The 26,051-nt window shown below is 52.5% G+C and overlaps 1 protein-coding gene across 1 annotated transcript; it reads right to left on the reverse strand.

Moving 5' to 3' along the window:
- Nucleotides 1-1,057: 1,057 nt before the first annotated feature.
- On the reverse strand, nt 1,058-23,557 carry MYL9 (myosin light chain 9). Its single transcript, XM_084645557.1, has 4 exons — nt 23,425-23,557; nt 7,953-8,159; nt 3,165-3,326; nt 1,058-2,191 (listed from the first exon to the last, which is right to left on the reverse strand). The coding sequence occupies exons 2-4, from the start codon at nt 8,134-8,136 to the stop codon at nt 2,019-2,021; spliced, it is 519 nt and encodes a 172-aa protein (XP_084501683.1). The 5' UTR covers nt 8,137-8,159; nt 23,425-23,557; the 3' UTR covers nt 1,058-2,018.
- Between the last annotated feature and the right edge of the window lie 2,494 nt (nt 23,558-26,051).

Here is a 26,051-nt window from a genome sequence, read left to right on the forward strand (position 1 = left end):
AGAGCAAAAATGTGGGGTGAATGTTCAGAAGACGTTCACAGCTAGAGTACAGAAGCAACTCTGCCACAGAACACGCTGCCATGAGGGGAGGTGAAGCTGACGTTGTTGGTGTAAGTCATGGGCAGACCCATCTCTCCAGGACAGCACAGGATTGAGGCTGCCAACTGGGGCACAGCGTTGGGAGGACGCAGTGGATGACCCATCAGAGCGGGCTCTTCCAACCCGGCTGATGCTACAGATGACTGCTTAGGACAAGTTAATCAAGGACAGAAATGTACCATGTGCCATAAAACAAGAAGATGACCTGGTAAATAAGGTAACTGTGCACATGCACTCATTGGTATTATATCTTTTATATTTTATAAGTAATTTCAATTTTCTGAATCCCTTAAATCACAGATTCTAAAGCCACAAAACACAATTATTCAAATAGGAAACATTTTTTTTTTAAAAAGAGGGGGCAGTTGTATATTTCTTTCCTTGTCAATGTTCTTAGGATCTGGATTTGTACTGGATAATAACTGCTGGAAAATGAATGGAGATGGTCTATATGGGTTTATGATCCGCTGCATGTTACGTAATATACCCTGGGAATCAGGCTGGGTAATATCTGAGGGTATGTGTGTAAGGAGAGGGGGGTGATCAAAGCTTGTGTGTCAGGGTGAAAAATGGCTGTCTAGTGGAATGCAGGAAGTTTTCTACTTTACATACCCAGCATGGCACAGCTGGTGAGGTGTGTCCTGGGTAGGTCCCACCTGCCTCTCAAGCCCTGGATATTGGCCGAGATGGGAGGCAGGACCTGGGATTGGATGGATCAAGGCTCATATCCATTCTGGCAAATCCCATGTTCTGCTGTCTCTTGAGTCCAAGTGTAGCGCGCACATCGGGAACTTCCATTCGTTCATTCCAGTGGGTGACAGACCCATACTGATGGCAGCAGCTGTGACTGGCTTAATGTGGAGAGGGCTCTTGTCTTATGGACTGCAACACTGGAGAAAGTCAGCTCTGAAATGGCAGGCTAGCTGCTGGGGATTATGGGTAAACATGGTCAACAAGGTAAAATGCAGAGCAGGATTTTATTGTTCCTCATTGAGAGGGGCTAATTAGATGCACAAATGTTAATCCCCAGCAGAATGGTTTGACCACCCTTAGCTGGTGTGATTGCAAGATCTCTGCATGGCAAAGCCACCCGCCGGAATGCCTTGTGTGCATGCTCCATCTGCCATGCAGCCCTGACCACCACGACCACCAGCACCACCCAGTAGAGGGACCCCTACCCCTCCCAGTCCACCCCACTGCAAGGACAGGCTGGAGCGTGGCAGGGAAAATACACAGGGGTCCACGTGCTCTGCTATTCTCAGATGAAAGGTGCTATCTAAGTGCAAATTATTATGAGTGCAGAATGGGGCCAGGCAGGCAGGGCCAGGGCAAGGAGGGATTCCCAGTGGGTTAGAAGAACAGAACTTGTAGCTCCAGTATAAGCCAGCTCTGATATAAAGGGAGAGAGTTGGGGTGGCGTCGCTGGGAAGAGAGTCAATGGCCAGGGGGTAGGCAGCAACCTCAACAGGCCCCCTCAGGGGTTTACACTCTGGATGGCCATGGATCATATGCACATTGCCAGATGCTACAGCACTGGTGAGCTGAGCCCATGGTAACTATCCCCCTTTCCTCTGGTCACCTCCTCCACACAGCACTTGAATTCAGGAGGTCAGATCTTTGGGGGAATGGGAGCCATCTGGACTGACCTGCTGCGAACAGGATCGACTGAGGCTAGGAATGGTTGACATGCTCCAAGGGCTGAGGGACGGGAGTGTGAAGATTCATCTTCTCCTGGGAGGGGCATTTGTGAGGGGGCCAGCTCGTCCCTAATGCAGAGCAGGGTTAACTCCTCATGGCATGTGCTTTAAGGCATTTTCCATGGGGTTGGCCCGCTGGGACTCTGGGCCAGAGGCAGCACGGGTGCTCAGGGAGGAGGGGCACAGCATGTGTACAGAAGGTGGGACGGGCGCCTCCCGGCTCTAGTCGTCTTTGTCTTTGGCTCCGTGCTTGAGGATGCGGGTGAACTCTACGTAGTTGAAGTTGCCTTTCTTGTCGATGGGGGCCTCTCGGTACATCTCGTCCACCTCCTCGTCTGTGAACCTGTCCCCCATGGTGGTGAGCAGCTCGCGCAAATGGTCTTCGTGAATGAAACCTGCAAGGGGGCAATGAATGGCAGGGAAGAGGAAAGACAAAGGAGGTGGAGTTAATGCAGCTGGAGTGCCCGAGTGAATGGAGCTGGGGAACAGAACTCTGAACTGGCTCCTGGGAAGCACTGGCCAGGGAGAGCCCGGGATGACCTAGCACCGGGAGAATGGGGTGTTTCTAAAGAGACTGGTCCAAGGATTTGGCAGCCCTTGCTACATGGTGTCGCGATTCCAGGGACCCAGGACACTGGGCTGCAAATGTTAACAGTGGCACCGCCAGGGGACGAGAGCTGCCGTGAACAGGTGGCCGGAGATTCAAATCTGAGCCCCTTAGGAACAGGATGGCCTCTTCCCAGTCAGCGCAGTATGCAAAGCGACCCTGGAGGCCACAGAGAGTGGGATAGTGCCCGCACCCGGGATTCACACTGCCAGGGGGATTCGTGAGGGGCTGAAGGGGAGAGCGTGGGTCTCAGAAGGAGCTCAGTGGATCAGCATCCCCTGCAGGAAGGGTATCCCTCAGCAGACAGCATTTTCTGAGTCAGTGGTTCTGTGATCCTGCAGCCTGGACAGTGCCCCTCAATCGCAGCTCTCGGGACCCCCCGTTATTCCCTTCCCAGGTGGATCTGAGCAAAGGCAGCATCATGCCTTTGTTCTGCAGACAAACCAAGGGAGGACAAGGATGCTGGGTCCCACTCTATGAGCTTGCCAGGCTTTTGAACTAGAGCAAAAGGCTCCTCCTTCGGGCTGGGCATTGGATGGGCCCCAGAAAACTGGCTTAGGCCCGGATCCTCAATGATACGTAGGAGCCTCTCTCCCTTCTGGGCCCTCAGCCCCGGGTTAAAGGCAGCCACCCTGGCCAGCCCCACACTGGGAGCCAGGCACTGGGGGAGCAATGCTGCCTGCTCCACTGGCTGGCTCAGCCCAGCATCCCTGGCTGGCGTGGGGCTGACTGAGCAGCCAGCCTGGCCCCCGTTACCATACCTGTCGCGTCCTCGTCGAAGCAGGCAAAGGCATTGCGGATGACGTCTTCTGGGTCGGTGCCGTTCAGCTTCTCTCCGAACATGGTGAGGAACATGGTGAAGTTGATGGGACCCGGCGCCTCGCTCATCATGCCCTCCAGGTACTCGTCAGTGGGGTTCTTCCCTGCCATACAGAACCAGCGCAGGGTGAGCCGCTGCACTCCTATGCCTGCTCAGCTGAGGGGCTCTGGGTACTTGAAACATGACTAAAGCCTCATGACACATGGGAATGATTGTTCCCCATTTTACAGGTGGGGAAACTGAGGTACGGAAGTGAAGCAACTGGTCCAAGATCACCCAGCAAGTCAGTGACAGAGCCAGGACTAGAACCCAGGAGTCCTGATTCCCAGGTCCCTGTTCTAATCACTAGATTAGACCCAAACCCAAGGCAAGCGCATGGCTCGGGGACACCAAAATCGCTCTTTGGGAGGCAGAAATGAGGCCCACAGCCCAGCTGTTCGCTGGTCAGAAATGTCAGCATGGAGGGGCCAGGATCTCACTGGATCTTTCTGGGTAGTCAGACAAACGGGGACCTTAAGCAGCTGGTCCCGTTGGCCCTCAGCCTGCATTCCGGGTGCATCTGGAGGATCCCCCAGTCTGTATCTTCTCTGCCCCCCCTGTTCTAAACCCCATGTGTCCTGACTGGACAAAAGCAGCAGGTAAGTTCATAGATTCATAGATATTTAGGTCAGAAGGGACCATTATGATCATCTAGTCTGACCTCCTGCACAACGCAGGCCACAGAATTTCACCCACCACTCCTACAAAAAAAACCTCACACCTGTGCTATTGAAGTCCTCAAATCGTAGTTTAAAGACTTCAAGGAGCAGAGAATCCTCCAGCAAGTGACCCGTGCCCCATGCTACAGAGGAAGGCGAAAAACCTCCAGGGCCTCTTCCAATCTGCCCTGGAGGAAAATTCCTTCCCGTCCCCAAATATGGCGATCAGCTAAACCCTGAGCACATGGGCAAGATTCATCAGCCAGATACTACAGAAAATTCTTTCCTGGGTAACTCAGATCTCACCCCATCTAATAGCCCATCACAGGCCATTGGGCCTATTTAAGTTCTTCAAAAGCACCCGAGTCCCATCTTCCAAAGTGACTGAGGCACTCAGCAGCCTGGGTCTCACTGGAAGTCAATGGCCCAGATCCTCAAAGGTATTAAGGCACCCAGCTCCCTAACGCCCGTGAGGATCTGGGCCTTAGGTCCTTCTGAAAACATTATGGGTTCGCCTTTCTCGCTGAGTATCCCGGCCAGCTGAGTAGTGCAAAGAAGTGCTCATGAATATTTGTCTTCACTTCTAAATGGGCTCGCTTCGGCCATGTTCACACACCCGGGGCATCCATTTGTCACAATCAGAAGGCTGAATTGTGCCAGCACGTGTGTCCCTGCAGTGCCAGCATTCCACTTGCTTTCCAGCAGGGTTCACCACAGATACAGGACCATAAGGGTTCCCGCCAGCCCGCTCAAGGACATGGACCGCATGACCGCCGACAGCCTGAGGGCTGGAGCGCTGGCATGCAAATTCCGAACGGCTGGCCTCCGGGGAAGCTAAATTCCTGACACGTGTCCCCCAGGAAGTTTGATTAACCTGCAGAGTGGAGAGAATCCCAGTCTGCCCCTGCCTGCTGCCCAGAGAGAGGGGCAACCTTGTCTGACAATCTATTCCTCACCCAGACCCCTTCATTCAGCTCTTCCCATTCCATCAGACCGCTTTTCCCTCAGCGGGTGCCGGCCTGTACAGCTCAGTGCCCTCTGGTGGGTGCAGCTGCAAACAGCTCTCTTTGTGTCCGGCTTCAAAACACACGTTTTACAGTCTGAGCCCAGCCCCTCTTCCCCTCACTTTTGTGTGCAGTTAGGTGGGGAATGGGGGGAGCTCTGCCTCCTGGCTGCACTAGGACTTCAGAACAGGTTTGGTAGCCAGGTCAATAATTGACAGACCTCCTGGGTAGTGGGGGGGACTGCGGAGGCAGGAAGGAAAGAGGAGAGAGGAGGTTGAAATCTACCTGGCCTGCAGCTAAGCAGAAAGAACTTTGGGTGGGGGAACTTGGCAAAACTTGCAAGTCAAAACGAGCTGGAGCCTTGGGCTCTGCTCCTATCCCCAGAGAGCCTTTTTTGTGCTGGCTGACCTGCTAAACAAGCCAGGGCAGCGCTGGCTGGGAATCTCAGTCACACACGTACACCTTTCCGAAAGCTCTGGAGAGCAGCGTCTCCAAAGAAAACAGTCCCATAACCCTCCTTCCTCTCCGGCTCAGGCTGTTGTGGCTGTGAACTTTAGTGCTCGGGCGGAGCGGAGAAGTAATGAACAATAGGGTACAAACAGTAATAATACTTTGTGCTTACGCAGACCTTTTCGCCCATGGATCTCAGTGCAGTTTACTAAGGAGGCAGGGGAATCATTGTCCCCCTTCTACAGATGGGGAAACTGAGGTACAGAAGGGAAGGGATTTGCTCAAGGATACACAGCAACTTGATGGCAGAGCTGGGAATAGAAACCCAGGTCTCCTCACCCGGTGTCCTGGAAATACCCACCACTGCGATTTCTTGTGGAGTATTGGCATTTCCTTTATTGTTAGCTGAATGCAAGCAATTGGGGGAGGGAGGAGGAGGAGTATTAGCTCTTCCAAAGACCTTCAGAACATGGCCCAAGGCAATGCTGTTTTCCTGCAGCCTTGTCTACATTATGTTTTGCCACTTTAATTATAGTAAAAGGGGAAAAAAACCCCAAAATCCAAGTGTGGGTGCAATTATACTGTTATTAAAGTGCTTAGACCAGTGTAGCTTACTGCAGTTCAGCAAAGCCGGCATAAAGAGCCTCATACCACTATCACTATGCTAGAGCTTTACTGGCATAACTGTGCTGGCAAAAACACACGTGTGTGTGCCGCCCGCCTCTGCCCAACAGAGCCATGCCAGTAAAACTTTTCAAGTGTTGACTGGGCCTGCGTCTGCCCACAGACAAACAGCTGGGAGGTGGGGCCTGCTCCTTCCACACCAAAGGGATGTGAACATGGGTCTAACTGAGAAGTAGCTGCATTAACTATTTCAGTGCTGGCACTTTAAGGAGAAGCCTCCAGTTATTACGCTCCCCCCATGTGGTTAGGTTGATTTGAAAGGATGGTCCATAGGGATGAATGGTTTAGCACATATTTGGTGGGGCGGGGGGTGGGCCTTAACACAGGACAAAGGAAGGGGGAAGGGGAAGACATTCAAGGGCAAAACCCAGTGGGAGGGGGATAGGAAGGAAGCTCTTTGGGGAGCTGTCTGTGCAGCACCAACCACAGTGGGGCCCAACCTGTAGGCCTCTGGACACTACTGCAGTAGAAACGTAAACCATAATCAGCCACTTTCTATATGCCCTGGGAGGGGAGAGACCCCTGCAGCATGTGGTGAGATTTCCAGGGCACTGGCTCTATACCACAGCCAGAATATTTGTATTTCAGCCTACCTGGCTTCTCTCTTACAGCCCAGAGCCCTGTCTGCCCTGCAGCTTGACCCGTGCTAGCAACAAGCGGGAATCAGGACCCATAAGGTATTAGCATGGCCTGGGGGCTGCATTTACACACACTTCTTTGGGACAGGGATGGGAAACCCTGTGCCAATGAGGGCTCTGCTGTGCCCCAGAGATACTGGCCCCCACCCCAGGGTGCTGCCACTCAGCCTCAGGGTTCTTGCAAGGGAAGTCAGGTGATTTGCAGCCCAGACTGGCCTCAGTGACCAATGACCCCCTCTGGGCCACAACCAGGGAGCCAATGTAGTCAGGGCAGATCCTAGAGTAAACCAAACCCAGGGACAGTCTTTAGAGCCACCGTGGCTCAGACTGTGCTATAAACAGTCGGGCCTCGGGTCCGTGGGAGGCAGGGAGCGGAGCTTTGAGTCACAACCCGTCCAGCCCCGCCGGTGGAAGAGGGAGGGAGAGATCACGAGTGCTGGACTAACACAACCAAAGGGGTGGGTAAAAGGTTTTGTCTGGCCCTGGGGGGCAGCACCCTGGGGTGGCCTCAAATAGATTTCAATAGCTGGGTGCGGATTCAGAACTCGGCACATTTCCCTGCATAGAGGGGACTGTGACAGGGATTGGGCTGGAGTGTTTTCCCACCCCTACTCCTGAGGGTCTCTCCCTGGAGAGGGTGATGGTGCCCGAAGTGGAGCAGCCGAACAACAGGGTTCACCTACATAACCCACAACGAACAGGTAGCTGTCACCCCCCAGTGGCCAGCGTGTGTATAGCAGTTTGATTCTGCTCTGTTAGCTCAAGGAGTAAAGGCTCCTGCTTTCAGACCCAGAGGTCCCGTGTTTGATTCCCAAAGACACACCAACCCAGGGACAGTGTTACCTCTGCAGGGGAGTATTCTGCACCAACGTAGCTGTACCAGTACAGATTCCTTGTGCAGACACACTGCAGCAGTGTGAAAAGTGACAAGTCACTTTTTTCACCTGTGTTGCTCACCTGCACTAGGGATTTGCACGGGTGGAGCAGTGTTAGTGTTGCTTCCCCAGCGCAAAGGGTTCCTGGGATAGACAAGCCCCAGCCTTTACTGAACTGTGCTGCCAGTTTCCCTGAGGGGATCGTTTATTTAAATAGGAGGGTGAAGCAGAAGAGAGGGCTGAAGAGGACAGAGACCTTCAACATAGAGTAACTGTCAAATACCTATAGGAGGAAAGGGCTACTCCCCGTTCCCCAAGCACAGTCCCTGTGGCCTACCAGCTGACCAGTGCAGGCACCCTGTTGGATTGGCACTTGTTACCTAGAGACGCCAGCATGTCATGCAGATCCTCCTTGTCGATGAAGCCATCGCGGTTCTGGTCAATCATGTTGAAAGCCTCCTTGAACTCCTGGATTTGCGACTGGTCAAACATGGCAAAGACATTGGAAGTAGCACGCTGGGGGCGCTTCTTGGTGGTTTTGGCCTTGGCTCTCTTGCTGGACATCTTGGCAGCTGGTGATCTACCTCCTGAGTGAGACAGGGAAAGCAGAAAGGAGACTGACCAACCAGGGGAACAGACAGACTCAACAGGAATGGAGTGGAGCAATCTATCTGAGTGATTTCAGCAGGGGCAGGGCTGGGAGACAGGCCAAGTGGGTTCTGTTCCTGATTTGGCTGCTGGCCTTGCAATCAGACCAGTCATTTAACAGTTTCCCCATCTGTAAAATGGGGATAATCATATTTCCCTAACTTTCATCACACAGGAGGGGGGTGATTTAATTAATTAGCTGGTAAATCATCCTGTGATCCTTGCAAAGTGATGATTGTAGGGGAAGCTAGGGGTGACTACTCCCTTAGATTCAGTTTTGCTGTAATTGGTGCATGGATGCAAGAGCAAACACCTGTTTCCTCCCCCCCGAAGAAGACCCTGAATTCCGACACTGACCCCAGCAGGTAAAACAGTCCCTTGTGAATTTCAGCGGCTCATGCCTCTTTGTGTTGCAAAATGGGGTTCCCCCTGACCATCTGTCTCCTTATAGCTCTGGGGTGGGGTGGGGCTGAAGCTGTTTTCTGTGGTTGCATGGGGGGGTGGTATGGAAGAGGGTGAGCTCCACTGCTCTTGTATGTGGCAGGGAAGTTTAGTTATTGTGATGTATTGGAAATTGTTAAAATGACAAGACATCACTTTAAATTGTAAGGGGTTTCCGGGTCCTGCTTGCAGCCCAGGGGTCTCTGAGGGAAGCCATGTGGTGGTCTGGGTTTCCTGGTGCAGTCTGCAGAGAGTCAGCGTGGAGGTGAGTGGTGGCTCTCTGCGCTGTCTCGCTCTGGTTTTGGTTCGTGTGCCTTAGGATTCTAAATTCTAAGAAATGACGTCGTGCTACGGTGCAACCTTCCGACAAGAGTATTTATGATTTTTTCTCTGTGTGCCGTGAAGGTGAACAGCCACAGCCTGATGTGAGGTTCCTACAGGGCAGCGAACGGGAGATAAGTTTCCCCGTGGTTGCACCAGCACCAGTCCGAGCCCTGGTAGCAGCGCTCCTTTCGGTAGGCCCCAGGGCCGTCTGAGCTGACGCTGAGCAGGGCTAATGGTGACAGCACTGTGAGGAGCCGGGACTAGCATGCCCGCCTCTAGGCCCTACAGCTGCTGACGCACAGGCGGAGCCGCTCCTCTGCCTGCATCGACACTGGCCTTTTTCTAGGCCTTTTCCAGAGTCCGCTCTTACACTGACCCACCCACGCTCCCTCCATGTAAGACATTAAGAATGTGAGAAGAGAAAAATACTCCAGGAAGCGAGCTAGCAGCCTTCTCGGCCGAGATCTGCCCCTGCAGCCGCTTCTGGTGTGCAGTCACCAGGCCACCAGCTGTACCCGCTGGTCTCAGACTCCAAACTGTCCTTTGGGGCCTTTCTCTTTAGCCCAGTCTGCAGAGAGAGGCTTCTAGCTGAGCATCCAGCAGCTCCATCCAGGGCTGCCTCCAGGCACCAGCTTTCCAAGCAGGTGCTCGGGGCGGCTTTTAGAATGGGGCGGCCGTCCGTGTCCCGCGGCGGCAATTCGGCGGCAGCTCCGTTGCTGTTGTGGAGGCGGCGATTCGGCGGTGGCTGCTTGGGGCGGCAAAATTGGTAGAGCCCCTCCCCCCCCCCCCGGCTCCGCCATGGGGACCCGCCTCCCCTGCTACAGCAGCTTGCTAGGGGCTGTGAGGGTCCTGGATCAAGTCTCAAGTGTCATGGGGCTTATGTGACAAATCCCCCATCGCCCCTCCAGGGAGGGACTCCACGCTATGGGCACTTGGAGTGTGCCAGACTTTGCCCCACTTGCTGCGGGTGTAAGCTCGGTGTAACTCCACCACCCCTAGTGTATGTGCCTGAAAGCAGAATTTGGCCCATCCTTAACCAGAAGAGCCCTGTGCAATAGACAAGCATCTCTCAGGATACTGGGGAGAGGGGGGCTCCCTGGTCAGAGGGGGCCCAGCAGATGGCGTGCTGCAGAGCTGCCTGTTACTGACCCCAGTCCCCTGAGCCCAAGGGCAACCCCTCAGGTCAAGCAGAGTGTCCCCGTCTTTAGGATTCTTGCACGGAAGGGGTTATAGATGTGCAGAGAGTTCCCAATACCAGGGCAAGAGCCCGGCCATCCTCCCCTCCATCACAAAGCCTTGCAGTGATCTGCTTGCCTTGTACACTTTAAACACACAAAGAAAGGCTCACAAACGAAGACCTGGGCTCTAGGCTGCCTTCCCAGTGCAGGCCCTGTTAGGAACAAGCAGGAAGTTGGTTATCTGCTCCTTGCAGATTCCTAGCATTCCACTCCCCGCCCCCTGCCCTCTTTGTTTCGCCAGAAAGCCGTTTGCAGAGCTGGGCTCACCCCCGCAGCAGCAGCTTGTGACCTAGGGCTAGGGGGTTCCAGCACACTGAGCTGTAATCTGGGGCAGGGGACGGGGCTCTGATTTACACCCAGGATGGCCTAATGAGCATATCCAGCAGCCCCGTGCAGGAGAGCAGCAGCCACTCTTGCATGGGTGGGCTCTGTCACGGCAGGGAGAGGGTTAACAGTTACAGATCTCAGAGCACCTGGCCCTGAGCTCACTCACGCTGCCCCCATCCCCTCCCCTAGCAAGGCCACGAGACTCAGCTCAGAGAACAGCCGCTCTGTCTCCCAGCTCCTAAGCAGGGTGCGGCATTGCAGCCTGCAGGGGAGAGGCCTGGCCCCTTCATGCCAGCACCTTTGCTGAGCATTTGCCATGGGGGCTGCTGATACCATCATGCCAGGCCTGCTTTCTAAACCCCAGCAAGTCTCCTAGCAACTCCCCTGGCTGGGGATTGCCCCCAGCCAGGTGCCTGCCCATCATTCCTGCACGGGTCACGTGACTCGCTATCCTGTTACTGTATCAGCTGGGTGGGAACAGGCTGCTCTCCCCAGATCTTCAGTAGGTGAACAGTCCGCAGTCCGCTACATAGTTGAATATTTTTTCCCTGTAGCCTGGTTGTGGCTCTTCCTCTGATCATCTGCTTAGGGATTTAATTGCTCTGGTAAGTTCCAGTCACATCACCTGCTTGGTATGCCCTAATGGTGCAACGCATCTTGCTGCTGGATGGACTACCCACCTACCTGGTCCATTTCACCTGGTCAGTTACCGCCCAAGGGCTCAGTTCAGGGTACCATCATCAGCCCACCCTAACTGACTGATTCCCACATGGCTGCACCTCACCTGCCAACTGAGGGACTCGAGTCATCATTGCCCCTTTCATAGAATCATAGAATATCAGGGTTGGAAGGGACCTCAGGAGGTCATCTAGTCCAACCCCCTGCTCAAAGCAGGACCAATCCCCAATTTTTGCCCTGATCCCTAAATGGCCCCCTCAAGGATTGAACTCACAACCCTGGGTTTAGCAGGCCAATGCTCAAACCACTGAGCTATCCCTTTTCAGGCTCCTGCACAGGGGAGGTAGGACAGGTGTCACCTGCCTCTCCAGGGAAAAATCCTTCGTTCCGGGGGGCCCATGCATTTCCTCCACCGAGAGCTGTGGGTGGGTGCAGGAATCATGGCCAGGGAATACCAGCACCCCGCAGCGGCTGTTGTAACAAGAGTGGGAGTTACTGTGGCTGCCAAATGAACTCACATGGGCCATGATAAAAGACACACACACCCTATCATTTGAGGGTGAGCACTTCTCACAAAGCAACCGCTCCATAAACCTCTCAGTCCTCGGCCGCAAAGGAAACCCGCACAGCACTGTCAAAAGAGCTTAAACTCATTACTCTGCTGCTGGGGTGCGGGAAGGTCAATGATCCCAAAGGTCACAGGAACTTCCTGACCCCTGGAGGTTTCTACCTTCATGTCTGCACACAAACTTGCAGTGGTTTGGTTACAGGTGTGGTTTTAAACTGACTCTGTTATACTGAAAAGGGTTTGGTGCTAGTTTAAGAGTGTCGTATATCCGCTTAGCACATGTCTTCCCTATTGACTTCAGCTAAACTGCAGTAAGCCACTCTTAAACCGGGACATGAGCATCTACCCAGGACCTGGCACCTATTTAACTGACCTAATTTTTATACAAATTCACCTACTAACCAGTGCAGCATTCTTGTGTAGACAAGGCCTTGGGGCGGCTGCTAGGCCTGTACAGCAGGAGCAAACACTAGGCCCACGGCAATAGCAAGTTCAAAGCCCAGCTGCCTAATGCAGCAAGAGGGCTCCAGGAGAGGCTCATTCAGTCAATCTCATAGCAGCTGGAGGTAGAGACTTAGTTTAAGGCTGCGACAGCCTCTCACTACATGCAGGTAACAGCCCACAGCTAGGGATGAATCCACTGTTATGTTTGCCACAGGATGGCACTGATGAGTCACAACTGCTTCCTCTCCCTCACCCGTCATCGCAGGAGACCGTAACCCGGTAATGTTACTAACCGATTAGTTGCAATAATACCAGGCACTTATATTGTGCTTCACACAGCTGAGTCCTCCCAACACCTCTGGGGAAGTAGGTTGGTCTCATCACCCCATTTTGCAGCAAGTGCGTTTTACCCCCATTTTGCAGATGGGAAAACTGAGGCAGAGGCGGGAGCCCATATTTCCAAGCATTCCCTCATTCTGGGTGCCCAAACTGAGTTGTCAAGGATCTGATTTTCAGAGGTGCTGTGCACCCACAACTGCCATTGTCTTCAGCGGGAGACTAGGGTGCTTCTCTGAAAGCCAGACCGCTTCCTTTAAGATGTCTCAAGTGGGGCACCCAGAGTTAATGCAGATGGTTAGCCCCACATTTCCAAGCAACTTGCCTAGCATAACTCAACAACCAGCAGGAGAGACAGGATGAGAACTGGGGGCCTCCTGGTTCCGAGCCCCTTGTGCATGGATCTGTGCCTCAGGCCTGCTGGCTGATCAAGTTCAGAATGTCCTAGTGGTTAAAGCACAGAACTGGGAGTCAGAAGATCTGCATGCTGTTTATAGCCTTCCATGCGATGACCTTGGGCAAGTCACATCATTGCTCTGTGCCTCAGTTTCTCCATCAGTGAAGCGTGGATGTTAGCACGCACCTGCTGTGCGGGGGGAGGTGTGAGGCTGAATTCATGCCTGTTTGGAAAGTGCTTTAAGCTCCATGGGGGGAAGTGTAGAGTATTGTTATGATTGGTGTGTGCCCCCTATGCCAGGCTGGGGAACACGCCCACCTGCATTCCTGGCTTATGTGGCATGGGTCACAAAGCAGTTAAGGCACCATGTCATGTTGCATTAGGCTGCACGATGCCGCTCAGTGCTATGTGCCAGAAAACACACCCCGGCTGTTTTGGCCACCTCATGTGAGCTGTTCTGGGAAAGGCCATCCACGCTTTGCAACTGGGGCATTGCTACGGACAAACCTAACAAGGCCTTTGGGACAACCATAGGACCAGGATCTCCTCAGAGTCTGCAAGCCAAGGTTGGACAGGATGCACCCAGAGCAGGAGAGCCTGTCCCCACGTGATGGACTGGCATGTGGGCACCCTTCTCTTGCCTTTCCTGCCATGCCGTGGCACAGCTGCCGCTGCCTAGCCCCTCACTCCTGTTTTTTCTTCTCTCATTCTATTTTCTTTCTCCTCCTCCGTTTGTGGTGTATTTCCCCCTTTCTTTCTTCTTTCGCGGCTCCTGTTCCCCTTCCCTTTCCCAGCGAAGCTGCATTGGTGGGGGGCGCGAGGGCAGTCAGGGTGCAGGGGTGTGAACCACACCATGGAGCCTGAAAGCGCTCCCCGCTGCCTGGCCCTTGCCTCACACGAGCATCCTTTGGGAGCAGCCTCCTCTCGCTGGAGCTGCGTTGGCCAGAGACGGCCCCACCGACGTGGCGCAACAGGCCTCTGAGCCCCAACCGCTGTTTTACCGCCGTTACTTCTCTGCACCCCAGTACCTACTGACATGGCTAGGGTGCCCCTGAGTATTGCATTGGGGCAGGGCTGTTGTGACTGCAGCAATCTCCTGCTGCTGCTTCCCTGAACCCATCTGCTCATCCTGCCTCTTACCACCGTGCTCTGGTGCTCTTGCCCCTTATATCTGCTACATGAAGAGCACCCGTTATTGCCCCGGGCCCCAGCTCTAGACTGAGGAAACGCTACAAGAGACCTTAGTGTTTGGACAGCCTGGGGAGGGCTCCGACCAGGGAAATGGTACTGCGAGTTAGCCCCTTTTAGAGGAATGACACATTTAAGTGCCAATCCGGTAACACAGCTTCCCTCCGAGAGGTGCCGGCTCATCTCTGGCCTGGGGGCTGCCCTGTGCCCGCTGCGACGTGGGGGTATGTTTCTCGGTGCCAGATCACTGACTGCAGGGAGAAGACATGGAGCACCTAACAGTGACTTCCCAGGAGAAGCTCTCTGCCCTCTGGCTGGGCACTGGGGAATACACTCCTACTATAGACATGTGTTCACCCACAATGCCAAGAGCTGCAGGGGCCGGGGGGTGGGGGGGGCAGCGGGAAGTGTACCAGGAGCCCTTCTCCATGGGGCAAGCTGGAGGAAGCGCAGTAGCATTTACAGACTATCCTGCATTCCTGCAGCTAACGATCTGGGGCTCACAAATGGAGGTAACCCCTTCCCCTTTCCTTATTCCGCCCTCCCCACTGGTTGTCGTCACCTCGGGATGTGGTGCCCAGCACGGGGCCTGACTCTGCAGCTCTCACTTACAATGAGCAATGCATTGCACTCGAGGGACTATGTAGGCAAGCGGGTGCTAATCAGTGGGAGGAAAGGTGTAGGAATAGGGCTCCCTTGAGTGGCAAACTCCTTGGCTGCGGTCATCCCTTAGCACCATGCAAATCTATGGCGCAGAATGAATAAGGGACAGTAACCAAGTCCTCCCAGCTGCCACCTTGGTCCACTCAGATTCCTCCTAGAACACTTGCTCCTCCCCCGAGGCCCACGGGGAGATGATAACATAACTGAAGCACTAACATGTTCACATCTGATCTCCTCCTTCCTCATCCCACCCTCTTCCCAACGCTTGATGCCCCTGCTCGTCATGCCCCAGTTAGATTGTCAGGCGCTTTGTGGCACGGACAGTGTCGATCTGCATGTCTTGGAGAGCACCCAGGACATGCTGGGTCCCTGTAACAATAACTGGAGGTCCAGATGGCTGCAGAAACTCCAGTCTGCCAACAGGAGAGTTCAACTGAGGTGCACGAATCACCTGGGGCCTGATCTACAGCCTGATGAAGTCACTGGAAAGGCTTCTGTTGCCTATGACGGGCTTTGGACCAGGCCTGTACAACACCTTAAAAATACACTGCAAAAAGTAGCAAAAGGCTAGGAAAATAAACACCGGTTGTGCTCTAACCTTGTGAATTAACATTATCCAAATATTTTCCCTGCACCCTTGGTGCTTTGGGGACAAAAGAACAACTTGGATTGTTTTCCCTGCTCGATGGTTATCGTTATGTTGCTGGAACGTGGTTTTGATGGCACAGATTTTTGTTGCTCAGGGGCCTTAGACCAAAATGTTCCCTGGCAGAATGCTCAATATCTGGGCCTGGCTTGGCTTACTCACAACATTCTAGCTTTTTAAAACAACACCATAAGTCTCCATAGAGCTATTTAAATGAAATTCCTGGAGGGTTTTTGCAAACAGACCCACCTAATAAATGATGTGGCTGAGCAGGGAAAGATCAAGTAGCTTACCTCAACTGCACTTCAGAGCATCTAAACCGTTGCAGTCAATGGGACTCTGTCATCCCAGCTACCCTAGGAAGTTGAGCCTGCTATTGGCAATGGTAATTAATAATGGGTTCTCCTGAACCAGTGCTGGAAACAGCTTCATGCATGCAGGAAATTGGCAGAAGACCATTCTTCTGTACTGGTGTTGAAAACCTGGTGCCATCTGGGTGAGTAGTTCTAAGCATCACATAGCATAAACGGGTCAATTTCCTAAAGCAGGAGGGGTGTGATGGCAGGGAAGTGCCATTTGTCTGGCTTGTTCTTGGACTGTGTCAACACATCCATGCAGCAATGAGATTTTCAACAGCCCTCTTTTGGCATGTCCACATGCCGCCCAACTGTGTCTGTACCAATATTCTTGGGGACTCTTTTCCTAGTGTCCAGCACTGTGTCTGGGAGCAGGGACTTTTGAGTCATTTCCAAACACCCTGTGCTGCAGAGTTAAGGGGACCAGATGAACTGGTGTAGCCGTAAACCCTGTGGCTTCCCATTCACTATGGGGAAAAACTGAAGTAGATGCCACCCACTAAGCCAGACCTGAACAAAAGCCCTCATCCCAGGTATTGTGCCCAGTGGGTACAAGCAGCACTTGCTAATCATCTGGGACAACTGTGATGTCCAGACTTCAAAGAAGGGCTTGTAATTGGTGGGGTATTATTTACAATAGAGTACCTTCTCACCCAGTGTGAATGCTGGACAGGGGAAGCCTAACTTGTTCCAAAGTCGCCACTGATTATGGGTGCCCAGTTTGAGGCTTGAAAATAGGCAAGTCATGTCGGCCAAATGGTAGGGAAGGATCGAAAACCCATTGACGTTAAAGGGCGACTTTCCACTGACTTCAGTGGCCTTTGGGTCAAGCCATATGTCAGCAGCTGAGTGGGATTAGAACGCAGACGTCTCCAGCCCTATGCATAATCCGCTTGACCATGCTTCCTCTGTGAGCAGCACTTCCAAAGCACTGTATCTAGCCATCATTCTCTTCTCTTTTGTGGGAGCTTCGCTCCCTCTGCAGTATGTTATCTCTGTCTCAATAGTAGGGCCCCCCGCTGGAGCAACCCATGGAGACGTTGCTCCTAATATTACTAGGACCGAGCATTCCAACTCCAGGAGCTAGAGCCTCAAAAGCTTGTAAATTAGTTTCTAAGAGCAGTAGTGAAGATCTCAGCTATCTGAATACTCAGTGTCTGCTTATTGGCATAGTCCAAATGTGCAACGTTATTGCTTTGCTGGGGTTGTTAATAGTTAATTGCACTGCAGAGAGACTTAGAGGCCTCAGCCAAGATGGAGGCCCCATGACGCTGGGGCATTGTGTTTGTACAGCACCTAAAGAGCTTACAGTGACTCTAAACAAACAAAACAGCCGGATGGATGCGGGAGGTGCGTGTGTGAAACAGGCACCAAGGAGGCCAAAATATGATGGCGACATCTGGTCTAAATTGCCAAGCCCCTGAGCTGAGCATTCCTCCTATGGGGATCAGCAATTTAATGGTGAACAATCTTAGTGTTTCAGAGGTAAAGTTAATAAGTGGGCTGCAGTGTTAATGTGTCATTGTGATGAATGAGAGAGCAGGGGAGTTCACACCTCTGAGAGCCACTGTGTCAGTAGGCCTGGCTATAGAGTCTGCCATGTGTACTCCCATTTTCTGTCGTCCCTGGTTATATTGTAGCTCAATGGCTACAAGGTCCCTTTCAGGAAAGCGGTTTGATATTTGCAGTCAGGTGTACAGGTCCTCTAGGGAGCCAAGGTGGAGGTCTCTCTAGGATCACAAACACCCACAAAGGTAGGAGGGGGAGGAGAAGAAAGCCACCAGCAGTAATTCAGTTGCTTCCCCCCCTCTGCTTTGATGATGCGAGGAGGAAGGTAGCTGGGGTTGGACCTGGACCCACTCAAGCCTTGTCTACACTAGAGAAATGTTGCAAACCTTTCCCACTTCTGCCAGCGCTGGCTCAGCTCCACCAGTGCAAGCAACACTCAGAGCCCCAGGGTAGGTGGCCTAGTGGCTGCCACTGGTGGATTTAACACCAAGTCATCTAACCCAGCTCAGAATAGCTCTACTGTCAATCAAAGCAGTGCCTAGCCTACACTATGGCGCCAGCCACTGCTACCACTTCTGGGGCTGCAACGGTGGGAAATTCAAAGGGCAAAACTTCTAGTGTAGACACAGCCTTGGGGCGGGAGGTCTATTCTACCAGAGTTTCTATTTGTGGAGTGGATGGGACAACACAGTTATGGGAGAGGGTGGGTTTGGGGTGCAGTCTAACAACCCAGCTGGACTGAGCTGTAATACCAACCAAGCTGCCCTGATCCTATCACTGTGTCATCCCATCGGTGCTACAAACAAAGAGGGATGTTAGAACATGGGCACCCCTAGCACTGCAAGGCAGCTGTGCCCTGCTACCGTGAGACTTGGAGTGTAGATGGCCCACAGATATAGGCATATAGGCCAAGATTTTCAAGCGGCTAGTGAGGTTGTGTGCCCAATGTGAAACACCTTAAACACCTGCTTTTCTGTGGGCAGCTTCTCAGCTCTTCTGGGAAACGAGGCCTCTGTAAGGAGCCTCAGGCCGGGCTCCCTTTTGAAAATGTTGACCGTGGGCTTCCAGCAGTTTGGGGCCTGCATGCAGCACTCTGCACGTCGCTGCTGACAGCCCCTCTCTTTCTGCTGCCACATGCTGCTGAAAGCTCCTTTCCGCCTGGCTAGGCTGGACAGTCGGCATCTAAAGCCAGTGGAAGGCGGGGTTTGTTTTCTGCTAACTTTCCACTGGGCTTCATGGGGTAGTGAGGATAAATAACCAAATGACCGGGATGACCCAAGCTTAGGTTCTTGCCGTGTAAGTGACACTTTCGGCTAAGTGTTGGGGGAAACAATCCGGTCTCTTACTAAAACCCAGTCAAACTCTCAGCAGATCAATGAAGTTTGTGGCCAGAATGTTCAAAACCAGGACCAAGCAGTATTTTGTCAGATCGGCCATAGTGAGCAAGCCCCATTGCTGCCCTAGGTCTGAGCCACCCACTCTAACAGGGTTGTAAAGCGTAATGACAAGTAACTTCAGGTAACAGAGGGGTCACCAGATGTCATGCTGCAGGGCACTGAGTTGCACGGTGGCAGGGAGCACTATCCCCAAAGCTGCATGGTGGGGGATTCCTGTTGTCCTTTGAAACTTCAGATATCGGCAGTGGGGACCAGGTGTGACCTGCTGGGGCACATGAGATGTGCTTCTTTTCCCATCATGCTTTGCTGACTGCTCCAGTGAGACACCTCTCACAGACCCAACTAGGACGGTATTTGGGCACCAAGATGATCCCCCCTCATTCCCTGCCTTATTTTTTTTTTTAAACCAGCCGTTTCCTCTCCTTCCCCAGCTACTGATGCCACAATCTGCCCTCACTGTGGCAAACGACTGTGACATCAGCCACAGCAACGTGGCGTCGCTGAGAGAGTGTCTTCACTGGGTGATTGGCACCAGGGCTAGCCTGGCCTGGGTGTGAGCAGCCACACTGCAAAGTCTGTCTGGAGCGACTGTGTCCTCACTGGTGCTGTGCTCCCGTGTGTGTGTCAGCCAGGGCTTCTGGGGGCCTCTCCCACATTTCTTTGTGCTGCAGTGAGCTGAGCCATTCTCTGACACTTTCCCAGCGAACTGTGGGAGATCCTGTCTGTCCTCTGGGCACACAGGGAATTGTGGGAAGGCACAGGAGCACACCCAGCCCTCCAACGATTTAGCCTGCATCCACACTGCAAAGCAGGCGGGTTACCAGCTCTGAGCGAAAGCAGGACCCAGGCTCTAACTCACCCCCCGCCGGGTCAGCTAGCTCAGGTTGAAAGCACCATCGAACTTGGGTAAGAGGGTTTTGTGTGTGGAGAGAAGAGGGTTAGGGGCAACACCAAGGTAAGAGCCCAGGCTAACTATGCAGTGAGAATCAGGAGGAGGCAGGGTAGGAAGATGAAGGCGTTCAAAGCAGGCTGTGTGGATGCATGGGATGAGTGCAGGATTGAGCAGCTGGACCCCAAAAACCTAATCCCAGCTCGTTGTGTAGCCCCAGGTCAGGATGTGACCCCTCTCTGTGGCTCAGTAAAACGGGGTGATGGTAGAGAAATTACTACTGTGTAGGCAGCACTTTAAAGGTACAAAATACAGCTAACCCCAGCTTGCAGGCTGCCAGCCCCACTCGGGGAAGGAAACTCAGGGCAGATTAATGGGGTTGCTGATAAAATAATACACCAGTCAAAGCTTGCCAGAGCGTGACTGTGGCTCTTTCATAATCCACACAAACGGTGTCTTCAGAGGGCCCGATCATCCTTGCTGCAGGGAGTGTCACCTGATAGAAGCCACCCCAGAAATCAACAGGAACTCCTCACCAGGAACGCCACTGCCCTTGCCACCCCCCTCCCTTGGGGATCCTTGCTGTACGAAAGCCCATTGGGACCCTTCGCCTTCTACGATCCTTGTGTGGGATGCCACAATCGGATTCCAGCTGAGCACAAAATAGACCAGTCTGGGCTTTTCCTGTGCCTGTTTCATAAGGAACAGCCCCCACAGTCCCAGCGCCAGCTGAGCAGGAGGCATCTGCGCTACGGTCAATTCTTTTTGAATAAAGAAGGAGAGGGCCCCGACTACCTTTTCTGTGCACTCATGCAGCCAGCTCCTGGGCAAGACCTTTGGGAGCCAAGAACCAAAGCTGGATTTCTGTGCCCACCTCATGAGGGTCTGGGTGTAGTACCTGGGAGCAGGGAGATGGGTGTGTGCTATTGGCCACTCTCCGAACAGTCTGAAATAACCTTTTATATGTTCCTTTTAAAGCTCTGGAAGGCAAACGGTTTGCCCTGGGTTTTAAGGGAGGGGCTTCTGTTGACCTCGTCCTTGCCATGCAGAAGATCCTGAACTTGGATTTTTATTCCCTCCTTGAAGAAATACTGGGGCTACGCCCAGGGAGGGGAACCTGGCCCAGGCAAATGAGAGAGAGGGCTGATTTGGAACGGTGCTTAATTTATAATGAAAGAGGTGCCGGGGCTCAAGCAACCTTTTTTACTTTCATAACTGATGTGGCAAGCCCAGAGGTGCCGGGGCTGTGACCGGCCAGGCCCAGAGGTGCCGGGGCTGTGACCGGCCAGGCCCAGAGCCCTGGTACAGATTAAGCACTGATTTGGGAGCACAGCGAGATATTTAGCTCCTCCCACTGGCGATAGAAAATGCCAACAGCAATGGGTAAAGAATTTAAATGCCCAAGGAAACACAGCCATCTTTGGTAACCAGTGACTGTTCACTCCTGGAGCTGTCTCATACACTGGCCAACACTATCCCTGCCTCCTCTTCCTCCCAGGGTTACATGTTACAGAGCCTTCTCAATGCTATTTTAACACCCCTCTAACATTCCGCAAATACAGATACTCTGCAAGGGGCCCGATGGTGGAAAGCACCTGGGACTAGGAAGCCGCCTGATCTCGGGTTCTGAGGGGCATTGTCTGAACAGGAGAAAAGTTACCCCAGGCGTGGTGGACGCTACTAGCACTCCAGCAGCATAGCTGCAGCAACGCCGCAAGACACTTGCCGTGGAGCGAAGGGGTTTTTCCCGTCGCTGCAGTAAATCCACCTCCTCGAGGAGGGGTAGCTAAGCTGATGGAAAAATCCTTCCAGTGACCTACCTGTGCCTACACAGGACGTTGGGTCGACCTAACTTCACTGCTCAGCGTGCAATGTTTTTCAGAGCCCTAAGCAGCTTAGCTAGATTGTCTGAAGTTTTAGGTGTAGATCAGGCTTTAGGGTTGAGAGAGCAAAAGGGAGGTAAATGAAGTTTTTCTTACTCAAGAGAATTTATTGCTTCAGGCAGGGGTGGACTAGGGTTTTGTGGGGCCCCTGGGCCAGAGCAAGCTAGGGCCCCTCCCCACCCCTTGCTCCTGCAGTCATTCCCTCCTCCCTCCCTCCCCCCCCCCCAGCATGCTCCTGCTGGGGAAATGGAATCAGGGCCTGGGGGCTTGCCCTGCTCCGCCCATCAGGCGCTCCAGCTGGGGAGTGGGGTCGGGGTGCAGGGGCACCCATTTTTCCAGGGGCCCCCAAATGCCTGGGGCCCCTGGGCAAGGCCCCGTTGCCCCAGTGGCTAATCCACCACTAACATCAGATCACTCAATAGAGCACTAAGGAGATCTCTAAGATCACTAGGGGATCACCTGAGAGAGGGCAGTATACATGTTTGCCAGGATCTTGTCTTGTGCCATCTGCAGAAGGACATGGGAGAAAACAACATTCCAGACAAAAATGAATCTTGCCCAAGAAACCCAGAGGCAGGCCCCGACAGCAAGCTCAGAGCAGGGAAGCAGACGGAAAAGCCCAGCTTCTTTCAGTGCATTGCAGTGTGCTCACAACAGCTCTGATTCCAGGCCCGGTTTTGCTTATATGAGATTGACGCTTCCTGGGAGAAGCCCCCCTGACTAATAGAGCGCTCCGCGGTCCCCAAGAGAGAGCACAGTCAACACCTGCCAAGGCCGCGAGTCAGCCGTTCAGTAACCACGGCTGTGTCCCGCTCATCTCATCTCTGTTACGGCTACGGGGCCAGGCTGCGCAGCCTTTACTTACTCTGGCAAGTAGTTACTCCCAAACACAGTGCCACTGATGTCAGTGGGACTGTCTGGGGGAGCCAAGTGCTCCGCAGGGTAAGGGCCCTGCTGTGAGAGTGGAGAGCTCCTCCTGTTACTGTCACTGTCTCCCTCCTGTCACATCCCAGCGGTGACGGTGCTGCCTGGGTTCGCCCGCCTGTTCTCGCTCCCTGGGGACGCCTGCCAGGGTTCTTTGCTGCCATAACAGGTGTTGGTAGGCAAACACCCCGCCACGGCAGCACCCAAGACCATACACCTGCCCCGCAAAGCACACCTTGCTTCAACATCTTGCCTGAGGAAAGGTAAGAGGTTAAGCAGCTGGAATACAGATCTGGAGGTTTCCTTCCCTTCTCATGCAGGCTCAGACAGGACTCCATGGAATGTGAATCTCTCTACCGGGCAACTGGCATTGTGAGAAGACAACCAGCAGAGTGTCTGTACTCCTCAAGTTCCCATCCCCTGCTGAGGGCTCTGCTCCAGGGTGTTGCCCACGTCCCAGACCATGCCAGCTGTATAAGAACTCAGACATAGGTTGGGTTTATTTCCTTCCATGCATGTGTATTTGCTCCCTAGACTGATAAACAATTAGCCACGGCACAGATGCATTTCCTCCCATGTAACTTCTGACAGCACAGTGGGCAGCCTTCTTATCTGACTCCAACTTTCTTTCCTTTTCTGCAGTGAAATGCTAAAAGCACCAGGAACCCTCTGCCAAAATACCCCTTCCTGTGATGGAGGACAAGTACTCGCACAACCCATTTCAGGATATCAGAGTCAATTTCAGCAAAGAGGGTGTTCTTGACTGGATCCCACTTCTTTCCCTGAGAGGTTCTGATGCTACAGAGCTCTGGTCTTGGTCCACTAAGTTGCGTTCATCCCTAAAACTGCTGGAAGCTTTTAACTTGAGACCGGAAAATGTAAGCGCTCAGTTTTCTGGGAATCTTCCCGCACCCTCTGATTTAATCCGTGACACACCTTAGCTGCCCCCAGGAAACCACACCACATGGAAAGTGAATCAATGGAAAAAGCTCTTACCTGTGTCAGAAACAGTTAAAAACCCAGAGATCCCAAAGGCGTTTCTGACTCCTGCAAATAGAAGAAATTAACTAGCTGTTTTAATCTCCCTGGCTGGAAGGAGCTGGGTCATATGGGAAAGGCAGCCAATGGAGAATGGAGCTTACCTAAATTGTTCCCACCCACCCCCAAGGATTTGGCCATACAAGGCAAAAGAATGCTGCGAGCCTGTGGCAGCAGCCCAGCTGTAGGACGCTGGAGTTTGGGATATGAGAACAAGAGTGGAGGGGGGGAAAGAGGGCTCCAGGGAAAGAGATGATTCTGCCTTATATAGATGAAATGCTGACGGAAAAAGCAGCAGAGGGCCTGCAGGCAGCCTGGTGAGCAATGCTCTGCAGTGAGAGCCCAACTCCTGGGGGGAGATGCAGCTTCCTTTATAAGGGGCTTGCAAGGAGAACTTCAGGTTGTTTTTTTGGTACGGGACTTTTAAACAAAGGTCCAAAAATAAAAGGACGTGCTGCTCGGAGAGGTATTTCCAGTGTATAGATAGCGTGCAGGGTCTTCCAGCTGTTTCCTTGCACAGTAAAGGTGCTGTTGAGAAAAGGTCAGGTTTATATTAGCCCCACAGCTAGTGCTCCGGCTCCGTTACCTGCAGTGACTCTTGCTGGGAGACACTGGGAGTGGAGTAGCTGCGAGCTTCCCCATAGATAAGATTCCTGGTGTCTATCGGGAGTTAAAGCACCAAGTCCTCTAAGCCTAGGGTGGCCACTCTCGCATTCCCGGACGTTCCAGGAATGACATGGGTCCTCCCCAGCCAGCATGACACCCCCTCCCCCATGGCATGACCTCACACACACACAGTGCATGCAAAGTTACGCTAGTGGGGGCGGCAGAGCAGCGTGCTCTTTCAAATGGTGTCCCCCATCCGATACCGGACAACACCATGTCCACTTTTATCTGAGTACTGGGTGGGGACAAGCTACCCAAAAAAAAGACTGTCCATGTTAAAACCAGATGGGTGACCTCCCTATCTGACCCTGGGGCCTCAAGCGACCTGGGGTCTCTTCCTAGTTCTGCCACTGGCTTTCTGGGTGACCTAGGGCATGTCACTGTATTGCTCTGTGCCTCAGTTTCCCCATCTATAAAATGGCAATGATGCTTTGTAAAGCACTCAGAGATCTATTGATGAAGAGTGCGGTATAAGAGGTAGGTATTCTCATTATTACATAACACAGTGGTCAAAATGCTGGCTGTTGCCAGTGCCTTGTCTATATTCGTGCTGGAACTGCTGGTACCTCCAGGGGAGCTGAACCACTGAGGCTAACAATGGGAAATCTGGAGCAAAGAAACCTGGTGTAGAAAAGGCTTTTGCAGACTGTTAGAAAGTTTTTTGCTCCCTAGCAGGTCAGCAGCCTGTCTTTATTTGCGATATATAGCTCTCCATGTTCATGCTGGTCTATGAGAGGATCGATGATCTAGTGGATAGGGCACAGGACTGGGGCTCAGAAGATCCACGTACCATTTGTGGCTCAGCCACTCACTTTCTGTGAAACCATGGGCAAATCACTTAAACTAGCCTGTGCCTCGGTTTCCCCATCTCTACAAAGGGGATAATATTTTCCTGCATTGTACAGATGTGAAGATAAAATCCATTAATGAGTGAGAGACACTACAGTGAAGAATGCTACTTAAGTACGTAGAGGTACATAAATACACCTTATTTATGTGCACGTGTTTCCCCATTAATAGCTGCGCTAAACACCTGGTTCAGCTATAGACTCCTCTAAAACTGCACTGATGCCCCTGTTTGAAATGTCTGGATCTGAAAGCTTCTCATGCTTGAGTTAACGGACCAGCTGTGTTAGCTTGATGACAGTACTAGACTCATAAACAGGCTTGGCAGAATTCATTTTTAAAATAATTGTGATAGATATTGATGTTTATTTTTAAGCATTTCCCCCCAATTTTTATCGATATAATTTTTCATAGTTTTTTTAATTGTATCCATTTAAATTTTCACAGTTGCAGGAAATGATGTGGGGAGGAGGTTAGACAATAATTATTTAATGAGAGTAGATGTTGAGATTAAAAAAGTTAAAACTTTATAACAACTACAACACAAATTGTCAACATCACATGGCAAAATATACAAAGTTAACATCCTTAAATCAAACTCTGATAGGTTCTCAAGGTTCTCATTTTTCTTACTTTGCCTATCTGTAAATTTCAATTATTATAGATGGAAATATCTTTTCACTGGGCACACTTTGAAATTGACATTTATCAACATTTACCAATAAAAACCTAATCCTTCCAGGCCTACTCATAAACCTCTTGTAGTGACCTGACCACTAGAGGAGGTTGGGGGGGTCTGCAGGGGGGGGGGCGGCAGAATGTGGGGGACCCTCAGTGGAACAGGAGCTGGCCTCACCCCCGGGGAAGGGGCAGAAAGAGGTGGGCCGCGGGTGGAAGGGGTGGAACAGGGATGGGGCTGCATGTGGAATGGGGGGCACTTGCTGTGGCTCAGGGCCCCAGGAAACCTTAATCTGCCTCTGACAACTTGGTCCTGGTGCTATGTATTTCCAGTCCATGTGCAATGTTATTACGGGCCCATGTCCCCTCTGAGGAGTGCTGTGCTGTCCAGGCCT

The sequence above is a fragment of the Lepidochelys olivacea genome (genome assembly GCF_965140295.1).
Source record: "Lepidochelys olivacea isolate rLepOli2 genome assembly, chromosome: 13".
NCBI classification, from domain to species: Eukaryota; Metazoa; Chordata; order Testudines; family Cheloniidae; genus Lepidochelys; species Lepidochelys olivacea.

Bases quoted from the DNA above. Each gene is read 5' to 3' on its own strand.
- MYL9 (XM_084645557.1), bottom strand. From the start codon at position 8,136: ATGTCCAGCAAGAGAGCCAAGGCCAAAACCACCAAGAAGCGCCCCCAG. The intron at 3,327-7,952 runs GTAACAAGTGCC...TCTGTATGGCAG, and splicing joins TGACATGCTGGCGTCTCTAG to GGAAGAACCCCACTGACGAG. The intron at 2,192-3,164 runs GTATGGTAACGG...GCCCCCTTGCAG, and splicing joins CTTCGACGAGGACGCGACAG to GTTTCATTCACGAAGACCAT.